Source organism: Bufo gargarizans, chromosome 6, assembly GCF_014858855.1.
Source record: "Bufo gargarizans isolate SCDJY-AF-19 chromosome 6, ASM1485885v1, whole genome shotgun sequence".
NCBI lineage: Eukaryota > Metazoa > Chordata > Amphibia > Anura > Bufonidae > Bufo > Bufo gargarizans.
Genome location: NC_058085.1, coordinates 99,328,393 through 99,355,007, shown reverse-complemented (window position 1 = coordinate 99,355,007; position 26,615 = coordinate 99,328,393). Strand labels below are relative to the sequence as shown.

General features: G+C 46.1%; 1 protein-coding gene across 2 annotated transcripts in view; it reads left to right on the top strand.

The window, feature by feature from the left end:
* Positions 1-26,615, top strand: part of NDRG3 (NDRG family member 3) — a 72,739-nt gene that overhangs the window by 22,483 nt on the left and 23,641 nt on the right. For both annotated transcript variants that reach the window (XM_044296237.1, XM_044296236.1), the window contains exons 2-9: positions 13,645-13,734; positions 16,991-17,026; positions 20,052-20,157; positions 21,592-21,712; positions 21,860-21,922; positions 22,447-22,507; positions 24,187-24,273; positions 25,786-25,842. In XM_044296237.1, coding sequence (XP_044152172.1) covers positions 13,678-13,734; positions 16,991-17,026; positions 20,052-20,157; positions 21,592-21,712; positions 21,860-21,922; positions 22,447-22,507; positions 24,187-24,273; positions 25,786-25,842 — 588 coding nt within the window. In that variant the 5' untranslated portion in view covers positions 13,645-13,677. The remainder of the gene's footprint in view (positions 1-13,644; positions 13,735-16,990; positions 17,027-20,051; positions 20,158-21,591; positions 21,713-21,859; positions 21,923-22,446; positions 22,508-24,186; positions 24,274-25,785; positions 25,843-26,615) is intronic.

The window sequence follows — 26,615 nt, the reverse complement described above, 5'->3', positions numbered from 1 at the left end:
TCCGGGTCTCGGTAGAGACTTCCGGTTTTTGGAACGCACGTAGCGTGCGTTACGGAAGTAGGAAGTGCCTTCTCCTACTTAGGCCGCAGAGGGTTTCCAGCAGGACCCGACCGAGGAGATTGGACCCACAGGCGCACGGTCAGCAGCAGCCCAGCCAGCCAGCCTGCCTTACAGGAAGCCAGATTTCCTTTGGATCCGGGCAGTCACTCTCTATCCCACAGCAGTATGGAGAAGGAGAGTGCCCAACGCGCCGATCAACAGGAGGGTCATGAGACCAGACCGGTACTCCTGGTGGGGTAAGGGGGATCATTCCCCACCATTTATTTCATTTTTTAGGCTAAATCTCCTTTCCCTCTTGTTTCTTCCTGCATTTAGACTACAAAAGAGGGCCCTAGAAAGGCAATTTCAAAGACCAGAGGGAAGGAGTGTGCCGTCTGTAAAAAGAAACTGGCCCCCTCTTGGTTGAAAAAGCTATGTCAAAGTTGTATTGAGAAACTAGTGGAGGAGGAGTCCCCATCCCTTCTACAGAGTATTAGGGAGATGGTAAAGACGGAGGTCTCGGATTCCCTGAAAGATTTCAAAAAGAGCTTTCCCGCTGTAGCCTCTACCTCCCTGGGAACCAGATCAAGCACGGCTAATAGATCTGACTCAGATCCCTTAGAGGATAGTGATACGGGAGAAATCCTAGATAGCCCAGACTCGTCCCAGGATGAAGAATCCACGGGCAGGCCACTTTTTTCCCCCGATGATACGGAAGCTTTACTAAAAGCAGTTCGTGCGACTATGAAAGTAGACGAACCCAAAGACCCAAGATCCGTTCAGGATATCATGTTTGGTGATCTCGGGCAGAAAAAATCTAGAGTATATTCCCGTTAACGAGAATATAAAGTTTTTAATACAGAAGGAATGGAAAAGACCCGATAAAAAAAATTTTGTGCCAAAAATGTAAAAAGGAAATATCCCTTTGACGAGGCAGACTCAGTAAACTGGGACAGACCTCCTAAATTGGATGCACCTGTTGCAAAAATTTCAAAAAAATCGGCCCTTCCGTTTGAGGACTTGGGTTCTCTTAGAGCCTATGGATAAGCGAGCAGAGGTTTACCTAAAAAAAGTTTGGGAGACCTCAGCCCAAGCATTCAAACCAAATATTGCCGCCACATCCACTGCTAGGTCTCTGAAATTATGGCTAGAAGAATTGGAATCTCACATTCAGAACAAGACCCCGAGAGATCAATTGTTAGCCGTTTTCCCCACTCTACTTAAAGCAGTAGACTTTATTTCTGATGCATCAGCAGATGCTTTAAAATTAAATGCTAGGTCAGCTGCTCTTTCAAATTCAGCCAGACGAGCTATTTGGCTAAAAGGTTGGTCGGGAGACACGGGATCTAAAAATAAGCTTTGTGCAATTCCTTGTCAGGGCGATTATCTTTTTGGATCCGTCTTAGACGACCTTTTGGATAAAGCCTCGGACAATAAAAAAGGATTCCCTGTCTCCAGACCCCCGAAAAAACAACGGTTTTTTTCGCAAAAACAAGAAGGATTTTTTTAGGGGGCAGAGGAAAGACTTCAGAGCTGACAACAAGAATAGGAAAAGCAAGGGGTTTCTCTTCAGTTCCCAATCCTCCTCAACCTCTAAACCATCACAGCAATGACGGTTTCTCTCCCGTGGGGGGCAGACTTTCTCTCTTCCTCTACGCCTGGGAAAAAATCTCCTCAAGTCCCTGGATTTTAGGCGTTATAAAGGAAGGGTTTTGTCTAGAGTTTGTCTCCCGCCCACCGGACAGATTCAAAATCACGAATTTTCTAGGAAACCCGGGGAAAAATCTAGCCTTACAACAAGAGATTGCATCCCTACTTCAGGAAAAATGTTCTAATTCCCTGTGCCGGAGGCAGAGAAGGGCGAGGGTTTTTACTCCTCCCTTTTTCTGGTCCCCAAACCGGATGGAACATTCAGAACTATTATAAATCTAAAGGATTTAAATCAATTCCTCTCTTACAAAAAATTCAGAATGGAGTCGATCCAATCAGTCATAAAACATCTATTCAGGGGCTGCTTCATGGCTACGATAGACGTAAGAGATGCGTACTACCACATTCCCATTCGGCTAGACTGTCAAAAATTCCTCAGAGTCGCGGTTTCTATAGGAGGTCACATCCAGCACTTACAATACACAGCCCTTCCCTTTGGGATTTCTCAAGCTCCCAGACTTTTCACGAAAGTCATGGCAGAAGTCATGGCTCATGTAAGGGAAAGACATTTTACTAATTCCGTACCTAGACGATCTCCTGGTGGTAGCAGAGTCAAAATCCATTCTAGAAGCACACCTCAAAATAGTGCAGATCCTAGAAGACCTCGGCTGGCAAATAAACGGAGAAAAATCCCATTTAATACCTTCCCAAGTTTGTATCTTTTTAGGGATGATACTGGACTCAAAGAAACTACTCTGTATTCTACCCCAGGACAAGATTCAGAGATTAATACAACAGGTTCAGTCCCTGATATCGGCAGAGAACCCTACTATCAGACAAGCAATGGCGGTCTTGGGCAGAATGACCTCCACTATACCAGCGGTCAGTTGGAGCCATCTTCACTCCAGACCCCTACAGTGGCAAATTCTGAAGGAGTGGCAGGGCTCCCTCCGCCCATTAGATACACCTTTCACACTCACCCCCCAAGTGATCCAGTCCCTTCACTGGTGGCTGAACCCCGTAAACCTGTCCCAGGGGCTCCCTTGGTTCCAACAAGACTTTGTTACCCTTACCACCGACGCAAGTCCTTCCGGTTGGGGGGCCTGTTGCCAAGGGTACTTAAGACAAGGTGTTTGGGAAAGAGAGCAGAGTCTAGACTCCCAAAACATGAGGGAACTGAGGGCGGTCTTTTTCGCCTTAAAGAGTTTCTTCCTTTACTACAGGGAAAATCTATAAAAGTTTTTTCAGACAACGCCACAGTGGTCTCCTATCTGAACAAACAAGGAGGAACCAGATCAGAAAATCTTATGCAGTTAACAACGGATATCTTTTCCCTTATAATTCCTTCTGTGCCGTCCCTTATGGCAATACATCTAAAAGGTACAGAAAACAAGGTGGCAGATTTCTTAAGTCGAAATACACTAGACCAGGGGGAATGGTGTCTGAACCAAATGGTGTTCGATCAAATAATTCGACTTTGGGGTCGTCCTCATCTGGATTTGTTTGCCACCAGAGAAAACAGAAAGTGTCATCGTTTCTTTTCCCTCAGCGCGAGAGATTCACCAACAGGGATAGATGCCTTCTCCCTTCCCTGGCCGAACCAGCTCCTCTACGCCTTTCCTCCATTAAGACTTCTTCCAAGATTCTTACAGAAGCTGAGACAAGAAAGAACAACAGTGATCTTAATTGCTCCTTTCTGGCCCAGAAGAACCTGGTTCACCTGGTTGAGGAAGCTATCCTTGACGGACCCTTGGATTCTCCCGGAGTGGCAAGATCTTCTATCCCAAGGACCAGTCAATCATCCGAGTGTGAAGCAGTTACACCTAACAGCATGGCTCTTGAGGGGGAAATCCTAGAAAGTAGAGGACTCTCCAAGAGCGTAGTTTCCACTTTACTATCCTGCAGAAAGGATGTCACCTCCTCTATTTATCTCAGGATTTGGAACACCTTCCAGAAGTTTGCCAAGGATCCAGTGAATCCTTTAAATCCCCCACCTATGTGTAGGATTTTAGATTTTTTGCAAGCTGGACATGAAAAAAATTTGAGGCCAAGTACTCTTAAAGTACAGGTATCCGCTTTGAGTGCGTTCTTTGATTCTCCCATCGCTAGCCACCCGTGGGTCCGAAGATTCTTTAAAGCCATCAGCAGGCTTAGGCCTATACCTGGACCTTCAATTCCCCCCTGGGACCTCAACTTGGTCCTCACTAGCCTCACAGAACCTCCCTTTGAGCCACTTAAACAGTTACCTATAAAGATCTTGTCTTTCAAAACAGCGTTTCTTGTGGCAATTACCTCAGCAAGGAGGGTTGGTGAGATTTCAGCCTTCTCTACCTCGCCTCCTTACACTAACATCTTAGATGATAGGGTTCTCATTAAACCAGACCCTTCCTTCTTACCGAAAGTGGTTTCTATGTTTCATAGAACGCAGGACATTATCCTTCCTTCCCTGTGCCAAGATCCGAGAAATGAGAAAGAGGAAAAACTGCACTGTTTAGATGTAAAAAGATGCCTATCTCATTATCTGGAGGTTACTAGTCAGTGGAGGAAAACCTCAAAACTCTTCATTCAGTTTAGTGGGAAAAATAAGGGCCTCCCAGCCTCTTCTAAAACCCTTTCCAGATGGATCGTGAGAGCCATTAATTTGGCCTATTCTTCAGCTGGAAAGGCTCCCCCGGGGGGCTTTGGTGCTCATTCTACAAGATCAGTCTCCACCACTTGGGCAGAAAGGGCTGACGCTACCTTAGAACAAATTTGTAGAGCAGCCACATGGCAGTCGCCTGGCACCTTCTTCCGTCACTACAGATTGGACCTAGGCAATAGAGAACAGCTAGCCTTCGGTAGGAAAGTCCTCCAGGCGGTAGTCCCACCCTAAGAAATAAAGGGATTTCTATTCTAGTCGTCTCTCAAGGGTGCTGTCATGGGCGAAAGGGAAATTTAAGATTACACTTACCGGTAATCACTTTTCCATAAGCCCATGACAGCACCCGGGTTTATTCCCACCCTGATATACATATAAAAAAAAAAAAAAAAAAAAAGATATACAAAAAAAAAAAAAAAAATAAAGATATATATACATATACAAAAAAAAAAAAAAAAAGAGGACAGTGTGGTCTAGGACAAGTTCTTGCGAATTAACTGGTGGTCTCGGGGCCATGCTCCTCCTTATGAGCTCTCCACGAAAGTTCCTGTTTCCTGTCCTGGATGGAGGCGGTCTCTCAAGGGTGCTGTCATGGGCTTATGGAAAAGTGATTACCGGTAAGTGTAATCTTAAATTTTAACATATACTTCTCAGAGGGATGGTGGCGCCTCTCCAAGGCACACTTTGCCACCAATGAAGATAACTCTCCCACTAACTCAAATACAGGAGACTGGTACTGTCGCAGGTCCGGTGTCGGCTATATGATTCTGCAGCCAGTACCCGCCTCCTGTATTTGAACTGATGAGTGAGTTAATGTCGTTGGTGGCCACAGCCCCTTCCCTCCTCCGCCCACTCTTTCCTCTCATTGGAGGCAGCAGCACAGGGGGGAGGGGGAGACTGCTTCCTTTCTCCCCTGTGCTGCTGAGAGAACATGTTGCACACTGACAGCAGCGCGCTCCATTTTCTCTGATATTAGGCTGTGCAGTAGCACAGCCTAGCATTGGTAAGCGGAAAAACCCGGTAGCGCTAATTTGATACCCGAGACAACCCTACCGCGCATGCGCGACTTCCGCTCCCATTAATTTCTATGGGTCCGATGGAAATAGCCGAGCCAGCGTTCGGCTATTTTCGTTGGCCCCATAGAAAATGAATGGACGGCAGCTGTGCATGTGCAGTGTGCCCTCCTTCACTTGCAGGCTCTGTTCTCAATATAGGTGCGGGTCCCAGTGGTGGGACCCGCACCTATAAGACAATAGGGGCATATCCTAGCGATATGTCCCCATTGTCCATGATGAGACAACCCCTTTTAAGGCACTTTGTCGCCCCCCCCCCAAAAAAAAAAAGCTTGAATGTATTAGCGATCGAATCTCAGGTTTTAGTAGCATACATTACACTTGAGGATTCTGTCCTTGTCTGTAGGAGCCAACGGTGGCAGCAAAAACTTCCAAAAAATGTGCGTCTGCTGAGTGGCTGTGCTCAGTGTGGGGAGCTTTACCTTTTGCAGCCCCTGCTCAGGTTTTTGGCATCCTCATCAGCCTTGAGACAATAAATGCAAAGTGCAACCTTATTTTAGACTTCAGTTGTTAATGATTTTAAGGCATGCAGAAGGACTGCTCACAGATGGCGCGCAGTTGGCTCAGGATCCCATGGCTGGTTTCCATGGTGAAGGAACCTGTGGGGTTTCAGTACTTGTCTGCTTCAATCTCTGAAGCTTTCTTCAGCTTTCTGCAAGAAATCGGCAATTAGAAACTGCTAAAAATTAACTAGATACTGTACTTTAGGCTTCCCGGGTTGAAATCACTTATGTTCACGTCATGATTCTTCTCCTCCTGTGTAGACATTGGGCACTGTTCTTGCACACACTTATATATTAGATATTGTAATACAGGGTTATATTTCTGTACAGGGTTGGGTGCTATAAGAGAAAACCCGCTTATCTGCTCACATTATATCATTGTGCTAGAGGCACAGTGGCCACATTCACACCCAAAAGTCGTTGGGTACAAGACCTCTCTATAAGGGCGCCTTCACACGCCGCAGATTTTGTGGCACAAAATCTGCGACTGAAAATCAGTTCCATTCATTTTAATGGGGTAGCAAGCACGTGGATTTCTGGAAGCTTCATTAAGGTGAAAGAAATTAATTTTCAGTTGCAGAATTTTCTGCCACCTGTGCAGGTGCTCTTACAGTTCTTAAATTTAGCAGAGATTAGTGGTGTGAGAAGTAGAATTATAACTCTGCCCATACTGTGGACACCCCGGGGCGTAGCACAGTTCTGCTCGCCATGGATCTGACCACACTTCTAGCTGACATGTAATTAGGGGTGGGCGTTATAGGCTATATGCAATATAAATTTGTCCCACGATATGGATTTTGTGCATATCGCCGGTCTGCGATATGACCATGGATCTGCAGTTCCGATCGGAGTCCCAGCAGTGTAATGCTGGGGTTCCGATCGGTTACCATGGCGGCAGGAGGCTGGCTGCCATGATAGGTCAGTGAGCAGCATTATACTCATGTGCGCGGTGGCCGCCGGGCGCTCCTTCTTCTGTCTGTGCAGCGCATTGCTAATGCTTATAGCTCACGTGCGCCGTGGCCACCGGGCTCTCCTTCTCATAGGTCTGTGTGGCGCATTGCTAATGTTATAAGCATTAGCAATGCGCCGCACAGACAAAAGGAGCGCACGTGAGCTATAAGCATTAGCAATGCACCGCACAGACAGAAGGAGCGCCCGGCGGACATGGCGCACGTGAGTAGAATACTGCTCACTGACATATCATGGCAGCCAGACTTCAGTAGTGTCCTGCTGCCATGGTAACCGATCGGAGCCCCAGCATTACACTGCTGGGACTCCGATCGGAACTGCTGCTGCCACCAATGATGTGGGGGGGTGAGGGGGGCCCCTGCCACCAATGATCAATACTGGGGAGGGAGGGCCCACTGCCACCAATGATAGGAGGGGGACCCTGTGGCCACTGCCACCAATGATTAATACTGGGGAGGGAGGGGGTGGGTTTGAGTTACCAGAGGGGGCTGATAAGAGGGAGAGGCTGGGGGGCTGATCAGAGGCTGGCTGCCATGGTCAGCTCCCTGCTGTTGTGTGCACAAAGCACAGGGCAGCAGGGAGAGTGTAAAGTCCTATTCACCCTAATAGAGCTCTATTAGGGTGAATATAAAAAGGGTTCTAGCCCTTAAGGGGGCTAATGGTTATTAAATAAAAAGTAAAAAAAAAAGTTTAATCCCCCTCAAATATAGAAAACAATATATCACGATATATATCTCACATGCTTAATTATATCGCAATGTAGATTTTAGGCCATACCGCCCACCCCTACATGTAATGAATGGAGCAGTAGAACATGACCGGTAATGTGGTGCAGGAATGAAAACCCAGGGGTGAAATCTGGTCTTTTTAGGGCTGTTTCACATGAACGAGTACATTGTGGGAATCGTGCCCCATGTGTGAGCGTGATCCCCCATTCTGGACTTGCAGGAGTGCACGGCATTATCATGCTATGTGCCTCTGCGGGACCTTACTGATACATAAAGCCTTCTATGAAGCAGCGGCACATGGCATTATAAATCATATTGGCACTGGCACTGTCCGCTCCTGCAAGTCCAGAACTGGGGATCACGCTCACACATGGGGCATGATTCCTGCAATGAACTCGCTCGTGTGAAACAGCCCTTACTGTAGGTTCTCACAGAGGATTTTGGGCGCAGAATTCGGTACTGAAAACTGCACTTCATGCGGGTGAGGGTTTTTGCCTTAAGATTTTCAAGACTATGCCAAGAATGTACAGGTACATTCTTGGGGCAGTTACCACATGGACCCCTCGCAAAGCCGCAGCGGGAGCCTGCTCACGTTTTAATCCCATTCAATGGCGTTTCGGCATGAAACGACATGCATAGTGCAGCGGTTTCTGCTGTAGGATATGCAGTGTATCTTGCCGCTGATGGGCTTCTCCATGTGAACTTGGGCTACATTCATATGACTATGTGTTTTGCGGTCCTCAAAAAAACGCATGACTTCTGTATGGCATACTTTTATTTAATTTTTTTATTTTATTTTGCGGATCCATTGTAACAATACATATCCTTGTCCGCAAAACGATGAATTCCTCAGTGTCTGTCCAGGCTTTGTGTGATCAGTGAATCTAGTTTATTTAAGGATAGCAGGTGCTTTCTGTGCCACCAACATGGTCTAACAGGTAAAACAAGGATCAATGGATAGTATTCTTCTGTATGCGTCCATTGTGCATTCCCCCCAGAGTTTGCAGGACTCCCTGTCATTGTACTGTAAATGTCCTTGGCTTTCTGAAGGTGACATTAATCTTTCATGAACATGCAGTTTCCTCCCCCAGAGGAGCACAGGAGGCATGAATAGTAATGTTCGGTCCCAGGCACTGTACTCTGAGGTCGCACTACGTTTTTTCCAGAAAAGTAAAAATACTCCTCTGACCATTTTGAGGAGTATCTTTTTACCTGAGGAGTACGAAAGTTACGGTAATTAAAAATACATAGGCCTGCATTTGGAGCCTCTGTTGCATATTCTGTTGAAAGACCAGACAAAAAAGCCTCATATGCAGCACTTTTTTGTCTGGTAAAAATCCCGAATGGAAACTGAACGGATCCCATTATAGTCGGCAGAGTCTGTTCAGCTTCTTCCCTGTGGGGGGGGGGGGGGGGGGACGGGGACAGGAGGAAGGGGGAGCAGGGTTACTAGTGGGGAGGAGCAGTAATCGGGGTGACGTGAGTAGGGGAAGCAGGGTTACTAGTGGGGTGACTGGAGGAGGGAGGGGAAGCAGGGTTACTAGTGGGGTGACGGGAGGAGTGGGGGGAAGCAGGGTTACTAGTGGGGTGATGGGAGGAGGGGGGGAAGCAGGGTTACTAGTAGGGTGACGGGAGGAGGGGAGGAAGCAGGGTTACTAGTGGGGAGGAGCAGTAATCGGGGTGACATGAGTAGGGGAAGCAGGGTTACTAGTGGGGTGACTGGAGGAGGGAGGGGAAGCAGGGTTACTAGTGGGGTGATGGGAGGAGGGGGGGAAGCAGGGTTACTAGTAGGGTGACGGGAGGAGGGGGGAAGCAGGGTTACTAGTGGGGAGGAGCAGTAATCGGGGTGACGTGAGTAGGGGAAGCAGGGTTACTAGTGGGGTGACTGGAGGAGGGAGGGGAAGCAGGGTTACTAGTGGGGTGACGGGAGGAGTGGGGGGAAGCAGGGTTACTAGTGGGGTGATGGGAGGAGGGGGGGAAGCAGGGTTACTAGTAGGGTGACAGGAGGAGGGGGGAAGCAGGGTTACTAGTGGGGAGGAGCAGTAATCGGGGGTGACGTGAGTAGGGGAAGCAGGGTTACTAGTGGGGTGACGGGAGGAGTGGGGGGAAGCAGGGTACTAGTGGGGTGACTGGAGGAGGAGTGGAAGCAGGGTTACTAGTGGGGTGACGGGAGGAGGGGGGGAAGCAGGGTTACTAGTAGGGTGACAGGAGGAGGGGGGAAGCAGGGTTACTAGTGGGGAGGAGCAGTAATCGGGGTGACGTGAGTAGGGGAAGCAGGGTTACTAGTGGGGTGACGGGAGGAGTGGGGGGAAGCAGGGTTACTAGTGGGGTGACGGGAGGAGGAGTGGAAGCAGGGTTACTAGTGGGGTGATGGGAGGAGGGGGGGAAGCAGGGTTACTAGTAGGGTGACAGGAGGAGGGGGAAGCAGGGTTACTAGTGGGGAGGAGCAGTAATCGGGGTGACGTGAGTAGGGGAAGCAGGGTTACTAGTGGGGTGACGGGAGGAGTGGGGGGAAGCAGGGTTACTAGTGGGGTGACGGGAGGAGGAGTGGAAGCAGGGTTACTAGTGGGGTGACGGGAGGAGTGGGGGGAAGCAGGGTTACTAGTGGGGTGACGGGAGGAGGAGTGGAAGCAGGGTTACTAGTGGGGTGAAGGGAGGAGGGGGGGAAGCAGGGTTACTAGTAGGGTGACAGGAGGAGGGGGAAAGCAGGGTTACTAGTGGGGAGGAGCAGTATCGGGGTGACGTGAGTAGGGGAAGCAGGGTTACTAGTGGGGTGACTGGAGGAGGGAGGGGAAGCAGGGTTACTAGTGGGGTGACGGGAGGAGTGGGGGGAAGCAGGGTTACTAGTGGGGTGATGGGAGGAGGGGGGGAAGCAGGGTTACTAGTAGGGTGACAGGAGGAGGGGGGAAGCAGGGTTACTAGTAGGGAGGAGCAGTAATCGGGGTGACGTGAGTAGGGGAAGCAGGGTTACTAGTGGGGTGACGGGAGGAGTGGGGGAAGCAGGGTTACTAGTGGGGTGACGGGAGGAGGAGTGGAAGCAGGGTTACTAGTGGGGTGACGGGAGGAGGGGGGAAGCAGGGTTACTAGTAGGGTGACGGGAGGAAGAGGGGAAGCAGGGTTACTAGTGGGGTGACGGGAGGAAAGGGGGAAGCAGGGTTACTAGTGGGGTGACGGGAGGGGGGGAGCAGGGTTACTAGTGGGGTGACGGGGGGGAGCAGGGTTACTAGTGGGGTGACGGGAGGGGGGGGGAAGCAGGGTTACTAGTGGGGTGACGGGAGGGGGGGAAAGCAGGGTTACTACTGGGGTGACTGGAGCGGGGAGCATGATTGGGGGAGGAGGGAATCGCTTACTTGAAGACTGACAGGCTGGGCTCCTTAGCTCTCCAGCGGCCCTGTCATGTATGCAAGGGTCCTTGGGCAGTGCGCCCTATTCTCCTTACTACAGGCACCCCCTGGAGCCGGCCACTCCTACTTCTAGCTCCCGCCGGCTTCCCCTGCCTGACTCGCTCTGGCGTGCCAATACTCACTGCGCTGATGAATGTGGGGGAAAAGTCTAAGGCGTATTGGTGCGCCTTTAGACTTTTTACAGAAAGTAAAATTGCCTGAAGAAGCATCATAGACTTTTGTAGAGGCGTTATTGGGACCTCTGACCGTACTGCAATACTTGGCTGCAGAAATCTGGGCCTGAAACGGATTTCTGCCACAGATATTTTAGCTTGGCCCATTGCCATTCAATAACATGTCGATTGTAAAATCCTGGGCATGTTTAGTATTCTGTGCATACATGTATCTTTTCCACTGCACGTGAGTGGGGTAACAAACCCTATTGACAAACCCTATATTAACAAACCCTTGCATTGGCTGCAGATTGTTGGGGTGTTTAGGTCAGGATTAAGGCACAGAATCCATGAAATATGATGTAGGGACGTTCAGGGTTGCGTATATACACAGGTTTCACATTTAAAGGTCTTGTCAAGGAATTGTATGAACATGGCTGTCTTATTCCAAAAACAGGCCTTTACCTCTCCATGGGTTGTGTGGTACTGCGGACCGGCTCCATTGAGGTGAAGAGGGATGTGCTGTAATGCCACATGCAACCTGTGGACAGGTGTGGTGCTGCTTTTAGAAAAAAACTGCTATCCCTTTCCAGACAGCCCCTTTTTTAATAAGCATTTCTTAACCACTTAATAAATATGATGGGGCTGCAGTGCTGAATAGGGGACACTGTCTCGGTTTTTGTGAGAAGACGATGCCTTTAAATGAAAATGGCTGCTTATACAGAGTTTTGCCCCTCTCCAAGTCCTTGACTTCACACATAATAACTTATCAGCTTCCTATAAATGCTGGCCTGCAGCCAAGCATAGGGGGCTAGATTCTAGATGGATGTTCTGTATCACCTGCAGGGTCAGACTACACAGGCTTTGTCTGTAGTCTGGTACGATGGAGACACCTAGGTCTGCATAGAGCTGTATACCACAAAATAAGACTCCTCCTTAAAAGATAAAAAATTAGGAACCCAACATTCATAAGATCTGCATGAAGTAAAATTCCTCTAGCCTGCCCTCCAGTGGTCCAGATTTTAACCAGTTGACCATGACGTGGGAAGTCATGGCTGACTGCTTGGTATGCATCCAGAATAGCTTCGTCTCCACTAGTGTAACATTTCATAGAAGCGGCCTATTAAAATTCCAGGGCCTAAGTACATATAAGATGTATATATAAACCGAGTAGTTAATGATTACCCACAGCCCAGTCATGAGGTTTTAAAGACTAGTCCTTCCATTTCCACCTGCAGTGTTGATCCGGAGGAAGGCAAAAACCTCTAAGAACCCTCTTCTGTGTGGATATAAAAACCTTCTTTGTTCTAGATGTGCAAGGTGTCCTCTTCTCACAGTCCTCGATAAATGCCTCATATGGCACTGATGCCTATGACTTGCATGCTGGTGCAAAACTATATAATCCAGTACGAGAGGATGTCTGGGAATGCTGGGAGTTGTTGTTCTGCAGCTGGAGAGTCACAAGTTGTAGATAAATTGTGTAACCTGATGTATCCCTAGACTGGTGGCCCATGAGCCAGGAAACTATATTTCACCCTTGCTGACTTTCATGCACACCCATCTTTAGAAGTAGGCTTGAGCAAATCGACCTATGGATCATATATCCAAAGTTGATTCCTTCAAATACATTTTTTTTTTTTTTTTTTTTTTTATGCGGTTTCCGTACAGCATTAAAATGTATTGTCTCTGTGGAGCCAAACTTTGTTGTGCAAGACTTGGATGAATTACTACAGTATTCATATCTGCGTGTTTAAAATAGAAATCTGAAGTGGGCTTTGGTACTGGCTGGTACCTCTGTGCAGAAGCCCAATTCGAATTCCTATTTTAAGATGTTTACCGTAGTAATTCACCCCAGTCTCAATCAATGATGTTTGGTTCCACTGAGCCAATACATTCTAATGCTGTACAGAAACTGCATTAAAATCGAAGTATTTGAATGTATCCTCTTCAGATCTATGATCAGAAGGTCTATTTACTCAAGCCTACTTGGGAGCATCTCATTAGGGTTACGGATGTGAATGAGCAATGTTCTTCCAGCATTGTGCATGACCCTTTTGTCTCATCAGTCCATAGAATACTTTCACAGTAACATTTTGGATCATACAGGTTGGTTTTGGGCAATCTTGAGATGGGATGCAGTGTTCTTTTTTGGACAGCAGCAACATCCTTCTTGTCCTTCCATGAACACCATTCTTCTATGTTTCTCTAACATTGGACAGGGGTTCCTGCAGTTTGTCAGATCTTCTGTAGGTCTTTTGCTGTTACCCCTGGGTTCTTCCTCCTCTTATAGGATTGCCTGTTGTGCTGTTGGTGTCATCTTAACTGGATGCCCACTGCTAGAGAGACTGGCAAGAGACTGAATTTTCTCAGTCTGTAGATACGGTAATCTGTCCGTGTGGTGTCCAGTGACGTATGCTGCTTTTCTTTCCACACTGCATATAGATCCCATTTACACTTCTGAATAAATCCTTTTTTCCCCTTGTAACAGGAGTCTCCTTCTCTTCAATTACTGAATTTAAAAATGGATGAACTGCAAGACGTCCAGCTGACAGAGATAAAACCTCTCCTCACTGACAAGGTAAGACTTCTTATTAGTCTGAAGTGTCATCCAACTGTCTTGGAGATGGTGACCACATTCACTTTTTTTTATTATTTCTCCTATGTATGCAGTCCTAAGGACTGTAAAATACATGCAGTTGTGAGCACCAGGCCGAACTTTACATTTCACCCTAATCCTGCAGATAGCAGTCTAGTTCATACAGGCCTAAAAGAGCCACAATATGACATGCACTGATGCCCTCCGTACCAAGGACATGATGGCTTCCCTTGTGTAGATTAGATGATGGCATGCCTGGCAGGAACAAATGCTGCTCTGTTCATCCTGATATCTTCATAGTTGTGCCAGTGGACACTTGTACATCAGTGTGGCATAAAGAAGCTTTGTGTCCTGCAGGCTTCCAGTATATTAAATGAAGCCTGTTTTTAAAGGGGCTGTCTCACTTCAGCAAATGGCATTTATCATGTAGACACAATGCATGCAAGACACTTACTAATGTATTGTGACTGTCCATTTTGCTACTTTGCTAGCTTGATTCATATTTTTTATTAAATATTTTTTTCCCATCGCATTATACGTTGCTTGTATACAGGGGTTTCGGACCACTTGCTGGATTCCAAGGTGGTCGTAACTATGGAAACGAGCAGTGTATAATGTGATGGAAAAGTGAAACAAGCCAGCAAAGGAAGCAATATGGCCAATGACAATACATTAGTAAGTGCCTTGTATTAACTCCCTCTACATCGGGGTGGGGAACCTCCGGCACACAGGATTATTTCATATGGCTCCCTGCCCCCTGCCAGAGCATTCACTGATTTTGCCAGCTATATTATAATATCTCAAGACGTTTATGATGAGTTCTGCCATTACATTGCTTCTCGTGATGTTTGTAGAAGCGCTGCTCCCACCCGGCTGTCTGCCAACTAGGAGCAGCGCTTCTACAAATTCCGTGAGATGTGATTGCTTCTGCAGTGCTGCTCCCACCCGGCTGTCTGCCAACTAGGAGCAGCGCTTCTACAAATTTCGTGAGATGTGATTGCTTCTGCAGTGCTGCTCCCACCCGGCTGTCTGCCAACTAGGAGCAGCGCTTCTACAAATTCCGTGAGATGTGATGGCTTCTGCAGTGCTGCTCCCACCCGGCTGTCTGCCAACTAGGAGCAGTGCTTCTACAAATGCCGCGATATGTGATGGCTTCTGCAGTGCTGCTCCTACCCGGCTGTCTGCCAACTATACGCTGGTAAGTCATCAGATCGCTTCTTGTGCTGGTTGTAGAAGTTTGTTTTCCATTGTAACGCAATTTCTGTGTTGGCGCCAAACCAGTTTGGTGAATTATAAACATATAAAAGTGCTATTTGTCCTGCAAATGGCTGCGCAAATGTATTCCTTGGAGAATGAAAGTGCGTTAACCCTCTGACGCATTTCTGTTTTCCCTTATACTATAGCACGCTGGAATTTTGTATGGCCTGCGAACAATGTTACAGATATCCAAATGACCTCGGCAGCAAAAAGGCCCCGATAAATGCCATTTGCTGAAGTGAGACAACCCCTTTAATATCAGTCATTGAACAATTTTCCGGACTGATGCAAATGATGCATGATCAATGATGCATCAATGATAAATGATCCGTCATAAATGTAATGTAATCTGGTAATCCATCCTTGCTGCTCTTCCACTTTCTTGTCCTCACACTTTGCAAAGCTGTCAACTTGATTTACAGTGGGATGAACTTTTCACTGGCACTCAGCACATTGGAATTGCCCAGTTTTTACAGATCCTGCAGGCTGGCAGTCTTCTCAGCTCACACTGCCACCTGCTGATCATTTCAGCTGTCTTCAGCCGTCTGAGCCTTTATTTCTTCGGTGGACTGGTAAGCCAAGGGTTTTTGAAGCTGACGCCAGTGGGGTCAGGAAGCTTTTTTCCATTATACGCAGGGTTGTCCTCTGTAAAGCTGGATCCATGTCGTCAGTGCGGCAGCTCACTAATACAAATCTGACTGCACTCTGCTTCTGCGACTTGTCAACGGAGTTTAGAAAACCCAAATTGCATGTATTGTACTATATTCTGGATTTTCAGTACAGAGACCTCCCTGACCACCACCAGCTATGTCTGAATGGGGCTGTATACACTGCTGGCTCTTGAAGGTGTCCTGCAGGATGCAGACGTCGGGTGACTGACAAGTGACGATTGTTTTTCTTTCCTCAAGTCCAGATAATCCTGTGTGATCTCCTGCAGCACATCGCGTGATGTAAAATAGCAGCTGCTCTTCTCCCCCACCAAAATGGAAAATCTGAAATGATTCACTAAAGAACAGTTGCAAAAAATCACCTTGGAATAATGTAGATGTTGGGATCTCCGTCTTGCCTTTAGTTTACTTGTGGTCATGGCTGCGGATGCCAGGACCTTGTGTGAGAAGTGGCCTGCCCTGTTTACTTTCCTCAGACCTGGACTGAATGGATGGTGTGCCCTTAGCCATGAACAAGGGTAGGCCTATAAGGGGACATACCCTGGTAGAAGTAGAAATAAGGGACGGTGGGAGGGGCACAGATAGCTCATGGGCAAGGAGGGCCGCGTGCCTTGGCTTTTTAAAAGGCACCTCCGCCCTTCCCACAAATACAGACTGACATGTCAGCCTTAACTACATATTGTCATAAATGGAGGCCTGTGAAGATGCTGCTTACTGTGCCCTCATCCACCTGCAGTCTATTCTCCGGTACTAATCACATCCACCAGCACTGTTACTACTGTGCCACAAAAACAAATGCTAACGTGCTGGAGGACCGCTGGTCAACACATTACTTGGGCTGCAATCTGGTAGTTTCCTCCTATGTTACGCTGTAACAACCCTAGGTCAGCCCAGGTGTATGATAGCTAGAATGTTTCCATTCACTGACTGCAATAAGGTCTTGACTGTTGCGAGGAATTGAAGCTCAGTTATAGGCGATTATAAATGTAACTGATGTTTAAGCCTTATTTACAGAATCCTGGACGCCCCCTTGAATTTCTCCTCCTCTTGTATAGGGGTCAGCAGCTCCCAGCACTCTACTTGTGAAACTACAAATCCGAGCATGCACACGCGTGGCCGTTCTCTAATCCTCTAATCGCCCATAAGAAATGAGTAGCGCATGCTGGGAATTGTAGTTTCACAACTGCTGGCATGTTGGTTGTGGACCCATGTGCTTCTTTTTTTTTTTTTTTTTTTTTTTTTTTATGTATTGATTTGTGAATGTTTTAATATGGATTTTCTTTTTAAATACGCATGTTCTTTCTTTCCCTTAGACTACTGGCCGTAGCTTTGAGGATTTTGATGGACAGGTAAGAATGAATCTTGTCATAAAAGCTTTCTGGAACTTAAACTGTTTGTCTAATTTGTATGAGGCGACGTGTGACAATAGTATGGGGGCGACCTGTGACCCTGTGTGTGACAATAGTATGGGGGCAGCTAGCTACTTTCCAGAAAATCTGTAATACTGCTATATGGTGAGTGCACAGAGGATCCCTGCCAGTGATGAGCCTGGGGCCGAGAACAGACTGCCGTAGTATCAGACTCTTGCACGGCTTGATTATTTCATAAAACAATGGGGGTCATTCATTAATCCCCCTACACCAGCAGTTTTTTTCCTCCATTGTGCCAGTCATCTGCCATCTATTACTGACAGCTCTTCTTCGGTTAGATGAAGGCTTTGTTTCTTTTCTCTATTTTACTTACTAAAGGGTTTTTCCGATCACAGCAACTTAAGGTATGCCAAAAATGCCCAGTGGGTACCGGGACATGCACCTCTGATTATGGGACCCAGTCTTGCGACTGCTGAGAGTAGGGAGTAGCAGTATATGCATGGCTCTCTATTCCTCTATGGGAGTCCTGAGCATAGTCAAACGTGGTTACTCCAACTATTTCCAGAACTGGCATAGAAGTGAATGGAGCGAGCAGCTCATGTGTGGCCACCTGCCCATTCACAGTGCCCTATCACTGCCAATCCTGCTAATGGCATGGTGTGCAGGAGCACGCAGCGCCATCAGGGGCAACACGTATATTAATAGATTTCCAGCATAGGGGGCGGTAGAAAGAGATTGAGAGCCAATAATCCACACTATTTATTTATGTGTGTATGTATGTATGTATGTATGTATATATATATATATATATATATATGTATGTATATGTATAGATATATAGATATATAGATATATATTCGGTGGCAGGGTTAAGAACCCAAACTTTATTCCCAGCAACGTTTCGGCCTACTCAATGAGCTTGACAAAGGCCTCATTGAGTAGGCCAAAACGTTGCTGGGAATATTTGGGGTCTTCACCCTGCCACCGAAATGACTGTACAATAGAGTGAAATGTTTGGAGCAATCCTAGATGCCATGGACAGAGGAACAAAGAACTGACATTTAATTATCTGATTCAGACACCACTGCAGAGATCATCACGGGGTCATGAATGCAGCTGTCGCTTTCAGTCTGTGGTGCAGACCATTAGTGGAAAAGTGGTGCTACACTAATATAGATGGAAGTTATGAGCGGTATGGCAGACTCCACATTAAAGGGCATCTGTCAGCAGATTTGTACCTATGACACTGGCTGACCTGTTACATGTGCACTTGGCATCTAGAGGCACCCTACTGTTACACGTAGAGGCTCAGCTTTCTGTGCAACTGCCGCACCCTCTGCAGTTTGACAGGGCCTAGGGTGATGACCTTTTTCGCTGCCAAAGTGAAGAGGGTGGGGAAGTTGCAAAGGAGGAGTAATGGCAACGCCCCTGTTGCTCCTAGAGGTTAATTTGCATATATTAAAACCTCCTATTTCTCAGCAATGCGGGCACATATGAACATCTGGACCAACACAGATGCCTTCAGCTGCTAAGTGCACATGTAACAGGCCAGACAGTGTCATGGGTACAAATCTACTGACAGATGCCCTTTTAATTGCACTGTAGATGGGTGATGGCTAATGTGTATAGTCGTTGATGGCAATTTCTGATTCTTCATTTAGATGCAGCAATTGAGCACACAATTTTCAGGAAGAAAATTCTTCCTTCCTGACAATCTTGTTAGGGGGGGTGGGGTGGTAAAGAACTACATTTACATGCAGCGATCACCTCCACAGTATGGGGATGAGCGATGGGTACACCTATCACTCGTTTCTATACAGATTCATTGTTCCTGAGTGGCAGAAAGTTTGTTCCCGAATATCGGGCAGTGTAAACCAGCCTTGGGGCTCATGCACACGTATGCATTTTCTTTCCGTGTCGTTCCGTGTTTTTTTTTTTTTGGACTGTATACGGAACCATTCATTTCAATGGGTCCGCATAAAAAACGGAAGTTACTCTGTGTGCATTCCGTTTTCGTATGTCCTTATTTCCGTTCTGCTAAAAATCAAACCTGTCCTATTGTCTTCATTACGGACAAGGATAGTACTGTGCTATTAGGGGCTAGCTGTTCCCTTCCGAAAAATACGGAATGTACACAGACCACAAAATGCATATGGTCGTGTGCATGAGGCCTTAATGTCAGGACTGAACGCATACTTTTTGTGGCACATCCAATATTCTGCACAGCCTTGTAGCCTGCAGCTGTCATTATAGGGTAGCCATTCAAATGAATGCACCTTGGCAGATGCCAGGTACTCGGTGCCAAGTGTCCTTAAAAGCAACTACTCCTATTGGTCCCTAAATGCAGAAGTGGAGCTCAGGTTTCTTCTGTATGCTGACTGGTGGATAAGTTGGGACTTGATCTGTGACAATCGACCATCTTAACAACCGCAGGGGGTGGGTGCATACTGAGAGTTGCAGTTTTGAAACGACTGCAGAGCCACATGGATGGACAGTGAGACCACCACATTATCATAACTATGGTAAACCTTGGCCGCACAGCGAGCTGCAGGTAATGCAGCGTGTTTATTTCCAGTCACCCATCATCCGTATTACGTGTTGAAATCCAATTAGTCGGTGACTAATCCCCCTCTGCTCGTGCTTGGCTCTTGTTTGTTTCTGGAAGTCTTGTTCCTGTTTATCACACACATAGTGATGGCGCACTTGGATGTAGACAGCCTATACCTTTCCTTGGTTCCCTTGGTAAGTTAATGAATGCTCAGGATGGATGATTCTGGCTGCGAGGAGGAGTAGACAGATTGTGACCAGAATTATCTGCGCTTCATATTAACAGATGTCTCGTTATACCCATAGTATTTACATTTTTCCAGTATTTCCATTTAAATCCGTTATTTTTTCTTTCATTAATGTGTCCTTGTGTCCAGATTGTAAACTTGTCACTTTTATCTAGAAGGACCTGTGCTTTCCAAGCCTTATATCCATAACTTTTCTCTGTTTTACACAGGAACATGATATTGAAACTGCTTATGGTGTGTTACATGTCACCATGAGGGGCAACCCTAAAGGCAATAGACCCGTGATCCTCACATACCATGACATTGGCCTGAACCGTAAGTCTTTATTTAAAATGTTTATTTTTTTTAAAGGGGATACTGCACACCACCTGACATGTACTAACAATTCAGGAGCCATCTTCTCTTATAATGCTATGTTGTGCCATTCCTCTGTTATCCCTATGTGAAGTTTATGATTGAATTGCCAGCAGTCTACAGGAAAGGCTCCAACTGGGTGTTAGCAGTTGGGGCAGGAAGGTGTCCCTGTACAGTCGGACGCTATCAAACCAGTTACACCTTTTATTCATGAACTTCTAGTATGGATAATAGAGGCATGGCACAACATATTGTTATGAAATGGTTATTGCACAGGCGATGCACACGGTTACTAAGACAGACATGCCTGGAGGGGTGACATAACATACCCTGGACTTTGTCACTTCCTGGGACATTAATGAAAACTATGAACACACTACATGACCATGCCCAGGAAGCGTGCTGTGCGACTATATGGAGAGAACTTCTCCTGGAAACAAAAATAAGATGTGAAATTAGGAGAATCATTGTCACTTCTAGAACAATTTAAAATGATGGATCTGTAACGAACGCACAATGTGAGCAAGCAAATGCGACTGAAAAAATCACTTAATTCTTCAGGGGAATCCACAGCAAAATACATATGTTTTACACGCTGAGTTTGTCACGGATTTCACGCTATACATTGTGAAGGGTAATATCTGCCAAGACTCGACAAGTTGCAGGTTTTAGAATCTGCATGGAAGGGGTCAGTTTATGCGCAGATGTTTTCCTGCAGTGTGGTGTTCATCCATTAGGGTGCTGACCCATGTAACCCTATAACCCATCATGTTAGTGAGTTCTCACCTACTGCCGGGACATGCAGCAATCCATAGTGCTGATCCCATAACAGTTGATCCAATAAGTCAAAACCAAGTTTTGTAGGGTCATCAGTCTGGTACCACCCTTCCTGGAAGATGTACAATATGAAAGTGGTCAAAGCCGTTGGGAGGAGAATTATCCTCGTACTCTGTCATCATGCATCCGAAAAATAAGGTGCTAGAGGGGGGCCGCCGATTGTTCATTTATACCTCTGTGGCAGGTTATGCATACACAACTGCTGTGTGTTGGGATCATATCTGTTAGAGCTCCCTCTTGTGGATATAAATTGAAACTGCCAGCCTCAAGCTTCTATGGTCTTGCTAAGAACTGGGCACAGCCCCCTCCTGCGCCTGTGTGCATTGTGCGTTTTCCATATGTCTTAAGTGTTACTGGGATGACCGCACACTTATAGCTGTGGTTCTTCTCATTAGCAAGCTGGTTTCAGTGTAGAAGGGGGTTGTCATGTTGCGTCAACATTATCAAGTGTGGTGTATAGAGACCTGTTTGAGACCACCAACCTGCAGCTTTATTTCTGTTCTTTTGGTACCCATGCTGTGTGAGCTGCAGCTCATTTCTTTACTCACTGTATTATAGACAAGTCCTGCTTCAGCACATTCTTCAACTATGAAGACATGCATGAGATCACCCAACATTTTGCTGTTTGCCATGTGGATGCCCCAGGGCAGCAGGTGGGAGCACCACCATTTCCCACTGGGTAAGTGCACACAATATGCAGAGTGTATTTGAGGTAAGTGGGCAGAAGGTGCTGGTTGGAAGGTTACACTCATCATTTTAGCCCTTAGTATGATCTGTGCGGATTGGGCTTCTGGCTTTTAATGTACCATATTTCCATCTGGTTCAGGTACCAGTACCCTACAATGGATGAGCTGGCGGAGATGTTGTCTGCAGTCTTAATCCACCTAAGGTAAATTCTTAATTGATCAAGTGAAGCCAAAATTTGAAATGGGAAGAATGGAAACATAGTTTTGAAATAAGCTATAATCCTTTTTATAGACTTGGAGCATAAAGGTTTTTTACTGATGACCTATCCTCTGGATAGCTCATCAGTATTTGATCAGTGGGGGTCTGACACCCCGGACCGGTGCAGAACACTTGTTATAGAAGGCAGCGGCACTCCGGTGAGTTCTCACAGCTTTATGTGTATGCCATGTGACGTCACATTTTATCAGTTACATGGCCTAGGAGCAGCTTAGTCCCGTTAAAGTGAATGGGGCTGAGCTACAATACCAAGCACCGCTGTCCAATGGACAATGCAGAGCTAAGGTGATCAGCGGGGCTCCTGGATGTTGGGCACCCTCTGATCATGGGGTCATCAGTATAAAAATGTCAGAAAACCCCATTAGTTTATGCTTTCCATGAAGATATCCTACCCGTTAATGAGCAATTCCACAGAACCTACATAATGTTTTACCATTCCAATTCTTCTAGCCTGAAAACGGTAATCGGAATTGGAGTTGGAGCTGGTGCCTATATCTTGTCAAAGTTTGCCGTGAGTACACTTAACCTTAAAATGCTCACCTCTATGGTGGTGTGTTTAAAATGGCACTGCTAAGACTACTTTCACACTACCATTAATATTTTCTGGTATTGAGATCTGTCATAGGGTCTCAATACCAGGGAGAAAATGCTTCTGTTTTGTCCCCATAAATTTTTCAATGGGGACAAAACATAACCGAACGGAATGCTCCAAAATGCATTCAGTTCCGTTCTCATAACGGAGAGCAGCATGCTGCAGTTTGCTTTCCGTCCTGGGATGCGGGGCAAGACGTACAATGCAAGTCAATGGGGGACGGATCTGTTTTCTCTAACACAATCTGACAATAGAAAACAGATCCGTCCCCCATTGACTTTTAATAGAGTTCATGATGGATCCGTCTTGGGTATGTTAAAGATGATACAACCGGATCTGTTAATAACAGATTCAGATGGTTGTATTATCAGTAACAAAAGCGTTTTTGCTGATCCCTGCCGGATCCAGCAAAAAACGCTAGTGTGAAAGTAGCCTAAGAAGTTTCTGACCTGCAAAGGGATACAGTGCTCTGTAGAGCCCTTCATTACAGAAATAGGTGAAGATCTGAGAGGGGCTTCATCAGTGTAATCGTCTCACCTTTACCACCAACTTTTTTTTGCCTGAGCAAAATTTTACAGCTGGCATACGGATTCTTTTTCTCCTACTCTAAGAGCCCATTTGCACAGGAATTTTATTGTGGACCCCTATGCTTAAATTCTACTGAAAACCGGCGGTTGTGTCCTCTCTGCCTCCCATACATCTCAAAACTGCACTTAGCGGCTGCTTATAGCCACTCCAAGAAGTGATATGTCCATTCTGGGCATGACAGCGGCTTTAAGTTGCCGCTTCGCAGTTCTCTGCGCTGCCTTCTTTTGAAACAAACGAGCGGTAGAAAAGAGGCAAGTTTTCTGCAAAATTGTGTTGTGGCTAAATCCGCCATGCGAATGGGCCTTAAGGATCCATCTAGATGGGACAGATATGCTGCAGATTTGCCATCAGATTTGCATGTTGCAAATCTACAGGCTTGCAAAATGCTTTGTAACAAATCTAGTCCACCCACTGTAACAAAAAACTCAGCGTAAATTGACCTGTGGTGCATATTTTAAATCCACAGCATGTCAGTTTATGCTGCACACGTCACCTTTTGCAATGCATCTGTCCCATGTGGCCTTACTGTGTAACGGGGATGCTCAACCTGTGGCCCTTCAACTGTTGCAAAACTACAACTCCCAGCATCCTCCTAATGGATGTAGGTTGTTCAGGCATGCTGGGAGTTGTAGTTTTGCAACAGCTGGAGGGCCGTAGGTTAGACATCCGTGCTATCCAACCGAACTGCCTAAAGCCTCTGCTACAAAGCACCTATGCTATGGGTGTTGTAAGGTTTCTTAGTCAACAGTAAAACCCAGTGGGCACATGTGGGGGGTATATGGCAGTATGGAAAATCACAATACATTAGTAAGTGCCTCATATTCACTTTCTCTATGTGATAAATGGCATTTGCTAAAGTGAGACAACCCCTTTAAGGTTTGCAAGTCTTGATCACAGATATGCTATCTGCTTTGATTAAACAGCTCCTATGCAGGCTTATACAGGACACACACTTTTTACAGACGTTATAATTGGCTTGATACATTTACTGTTCATTCCTGGTTCCACAGCTGGATCACCCAGACCTGGTGGAAGGTCTTATTCTGCTAAACATTGACCCCTGCGCAAAAGGATGGATGGATTGGGCAGCCACGAAGGTAAGACTACGACCTAAATATTATTCCCTGTGTGTTTTGTATAAAAGTCTATTATTTGACCTACCTCCTATGTTGTGTGTTTTTTTTTTTTTGTTTTTTTTTTTACCACAAGCCTTGTGAAAGTAGTTTTACATGTAGTCACTCATAATCAGACACACAAAAGGGAGGCTTCTAAGGGGAGTGTGGAGGGGAGCGGTTTACTAGATATGGGAGACTGAACTGCTTAGTGATCACTAACAGCGCTCCAGATGGCGACCAAAATGGTAGCCAATGCGCCTTAAAATTAGCAGATGGCGAAAAGACTTTTATTTTATTTTTTGCCATGTCGCCATCCATCCCCCCCCCAAGTATTAGTCATTGGTGGCAGTGGCCACAGGGTCCCCTTCCCTCCTCCTCAGTGGCAATTCCCATCGGAGCCCCGGCAGTGAAATGAGCAGTGAGCTCTATTAGGGTGAATAGGACAAGGGTTGTAGCCCCTAAGGTGGCGACTAGTAAATAAAAAAGGGTTAAATAAACAAACGCCTAAATATTAAGTATAAATTGCCCCCTTTCACAATTTCTCTTACGACGTTCACCGCATAGAAGAAAAAAAAGCTGTCACCTTGTCTCCCCCCCCCCCCCCCCCCCCCAAAAAAAAAAATAGAATAGAACTGTTCTAGTATGGGCCGGACATTCCATAAAATGCGGAATGTTTTGGTTTGTTTTTCGCAATACCTTTTTATGGTATCGAAACCAAATAAAAATGTTGGTGCCATGACAACCCTAATATGTAGTGCTGGCTCATTACTGTGACCTGCGTCTCAGTAATGGCGGTCCAGTCTAAACGTTGTACAGGTCTCCAGTGCAGACGAGAGTGTTTGCTCTGAGAGCGGGGCTACTGCTCTAACAGACTAGCAAAAGCACAATCTTGGCCGTTTTTTACCGCTTAGATGCCACAGTCCATAGCAACTGCGGCATCTAAGCAGTTACAGAGGGAGCAGATTCTGTCTCCCATTGTCGTTCCATCCCAAGTTAAAATATGCGTTTTTTTTTTGTTTTTTTTATTGGAAAAAGACTTTTAATGGAAGAAAATTCTTCTAAAGTTTCCCCTCGACGTATTTGGTATTGTCGCGTCGATAATGACCTGCACTAAACAATTATTTACATGTTTAAAAAAATGTATACATTTTGTATTGTGCAAAAGTAACATTTCTAAAACCCTACTGCCTCAGAGAATTAAGTTGTTATTAATGCCAAAAAATCTATAATGTATAAACCGTGGCGGTATTGCTACCCAAAATGGTGCCATTAAAAGCTACAACTTGCCCTGCAAAAAAACAAGCCCCCATACGGCTACATAGGTGGGAAAAATAAAGTTGTACTTGATGGAAGGCGACAGTGGAGGGGAAAAAATGCTTGGTCACTAAGGGGTTAATTTGGCTTTGGCTTTACGTCAGTAAACCTAGCATTGTATTGGGACTGATATTGCAGATCTGACAGGAAGATGCAGAGAATAATTCTGTTCTTTTCTAGCTCTCTGGCTGGACAACAAACATAGTGGACACCGTGCTGGCTCACCTCTTTGGCTATGTAAGTCGTGGCTCTATGTATTTTGTGTTACTACTCTTATGTACAAATCCTTTCACTCTTTTCATTTCACTTGTGAGGGTGGAAATGAATAGCAGCAGTCCCACTGTGCAGCTTGTACAAGTGAAGCACATTGAAACCATGCTTTACCTGTGTAACCCACACAGGGGAAAATTGCATGTCAAAACTGCAGTAAGGCCTCATGCACACAAATGTTTGGGTCTGCATCCAAGCCGCATTTTTTGCGGATGGAATGCAGACCCATTCACTTCAATGCGGCTGCAAAAGATGCGGACAGCACTCCGTGGTGTTGTCGGCATCCGTACCTCCGTTCTGCGGCCCCGCAAAAAATATATATATTCTTGTCCGTATTATGGACAAGGATGGGACTGGTCTATTGAGGGCCCGACCTTCCGTTCTGCAAATGTGGAGTGCACATGGCCGGTAAAAACACGGTACGGCCGTGTGCATGATGCCCAAATCTGAGGATTTTGCTGAGCAGCATGTCTAAATCTAAAGTCTAGCAGCAGATCTAAGTGGTTCCTTTCTGATAATATGCTCCTGTATATCAGACACATTTCAGAGGCCACTTGGTTCTCTGATGCATTAATGAGTGATCTGCCTGATCATTAAAGGGGCATTCTCATGGCATATCCACAACATGGCTACTTCTCCATTCATTCTCTGTATGGATGCACATATATTTAGGACATATCTGTGTCGCTTGCAGAAATGCCCATCACAACTAACTAGAAAGTGTCAAACTGATTAAAACA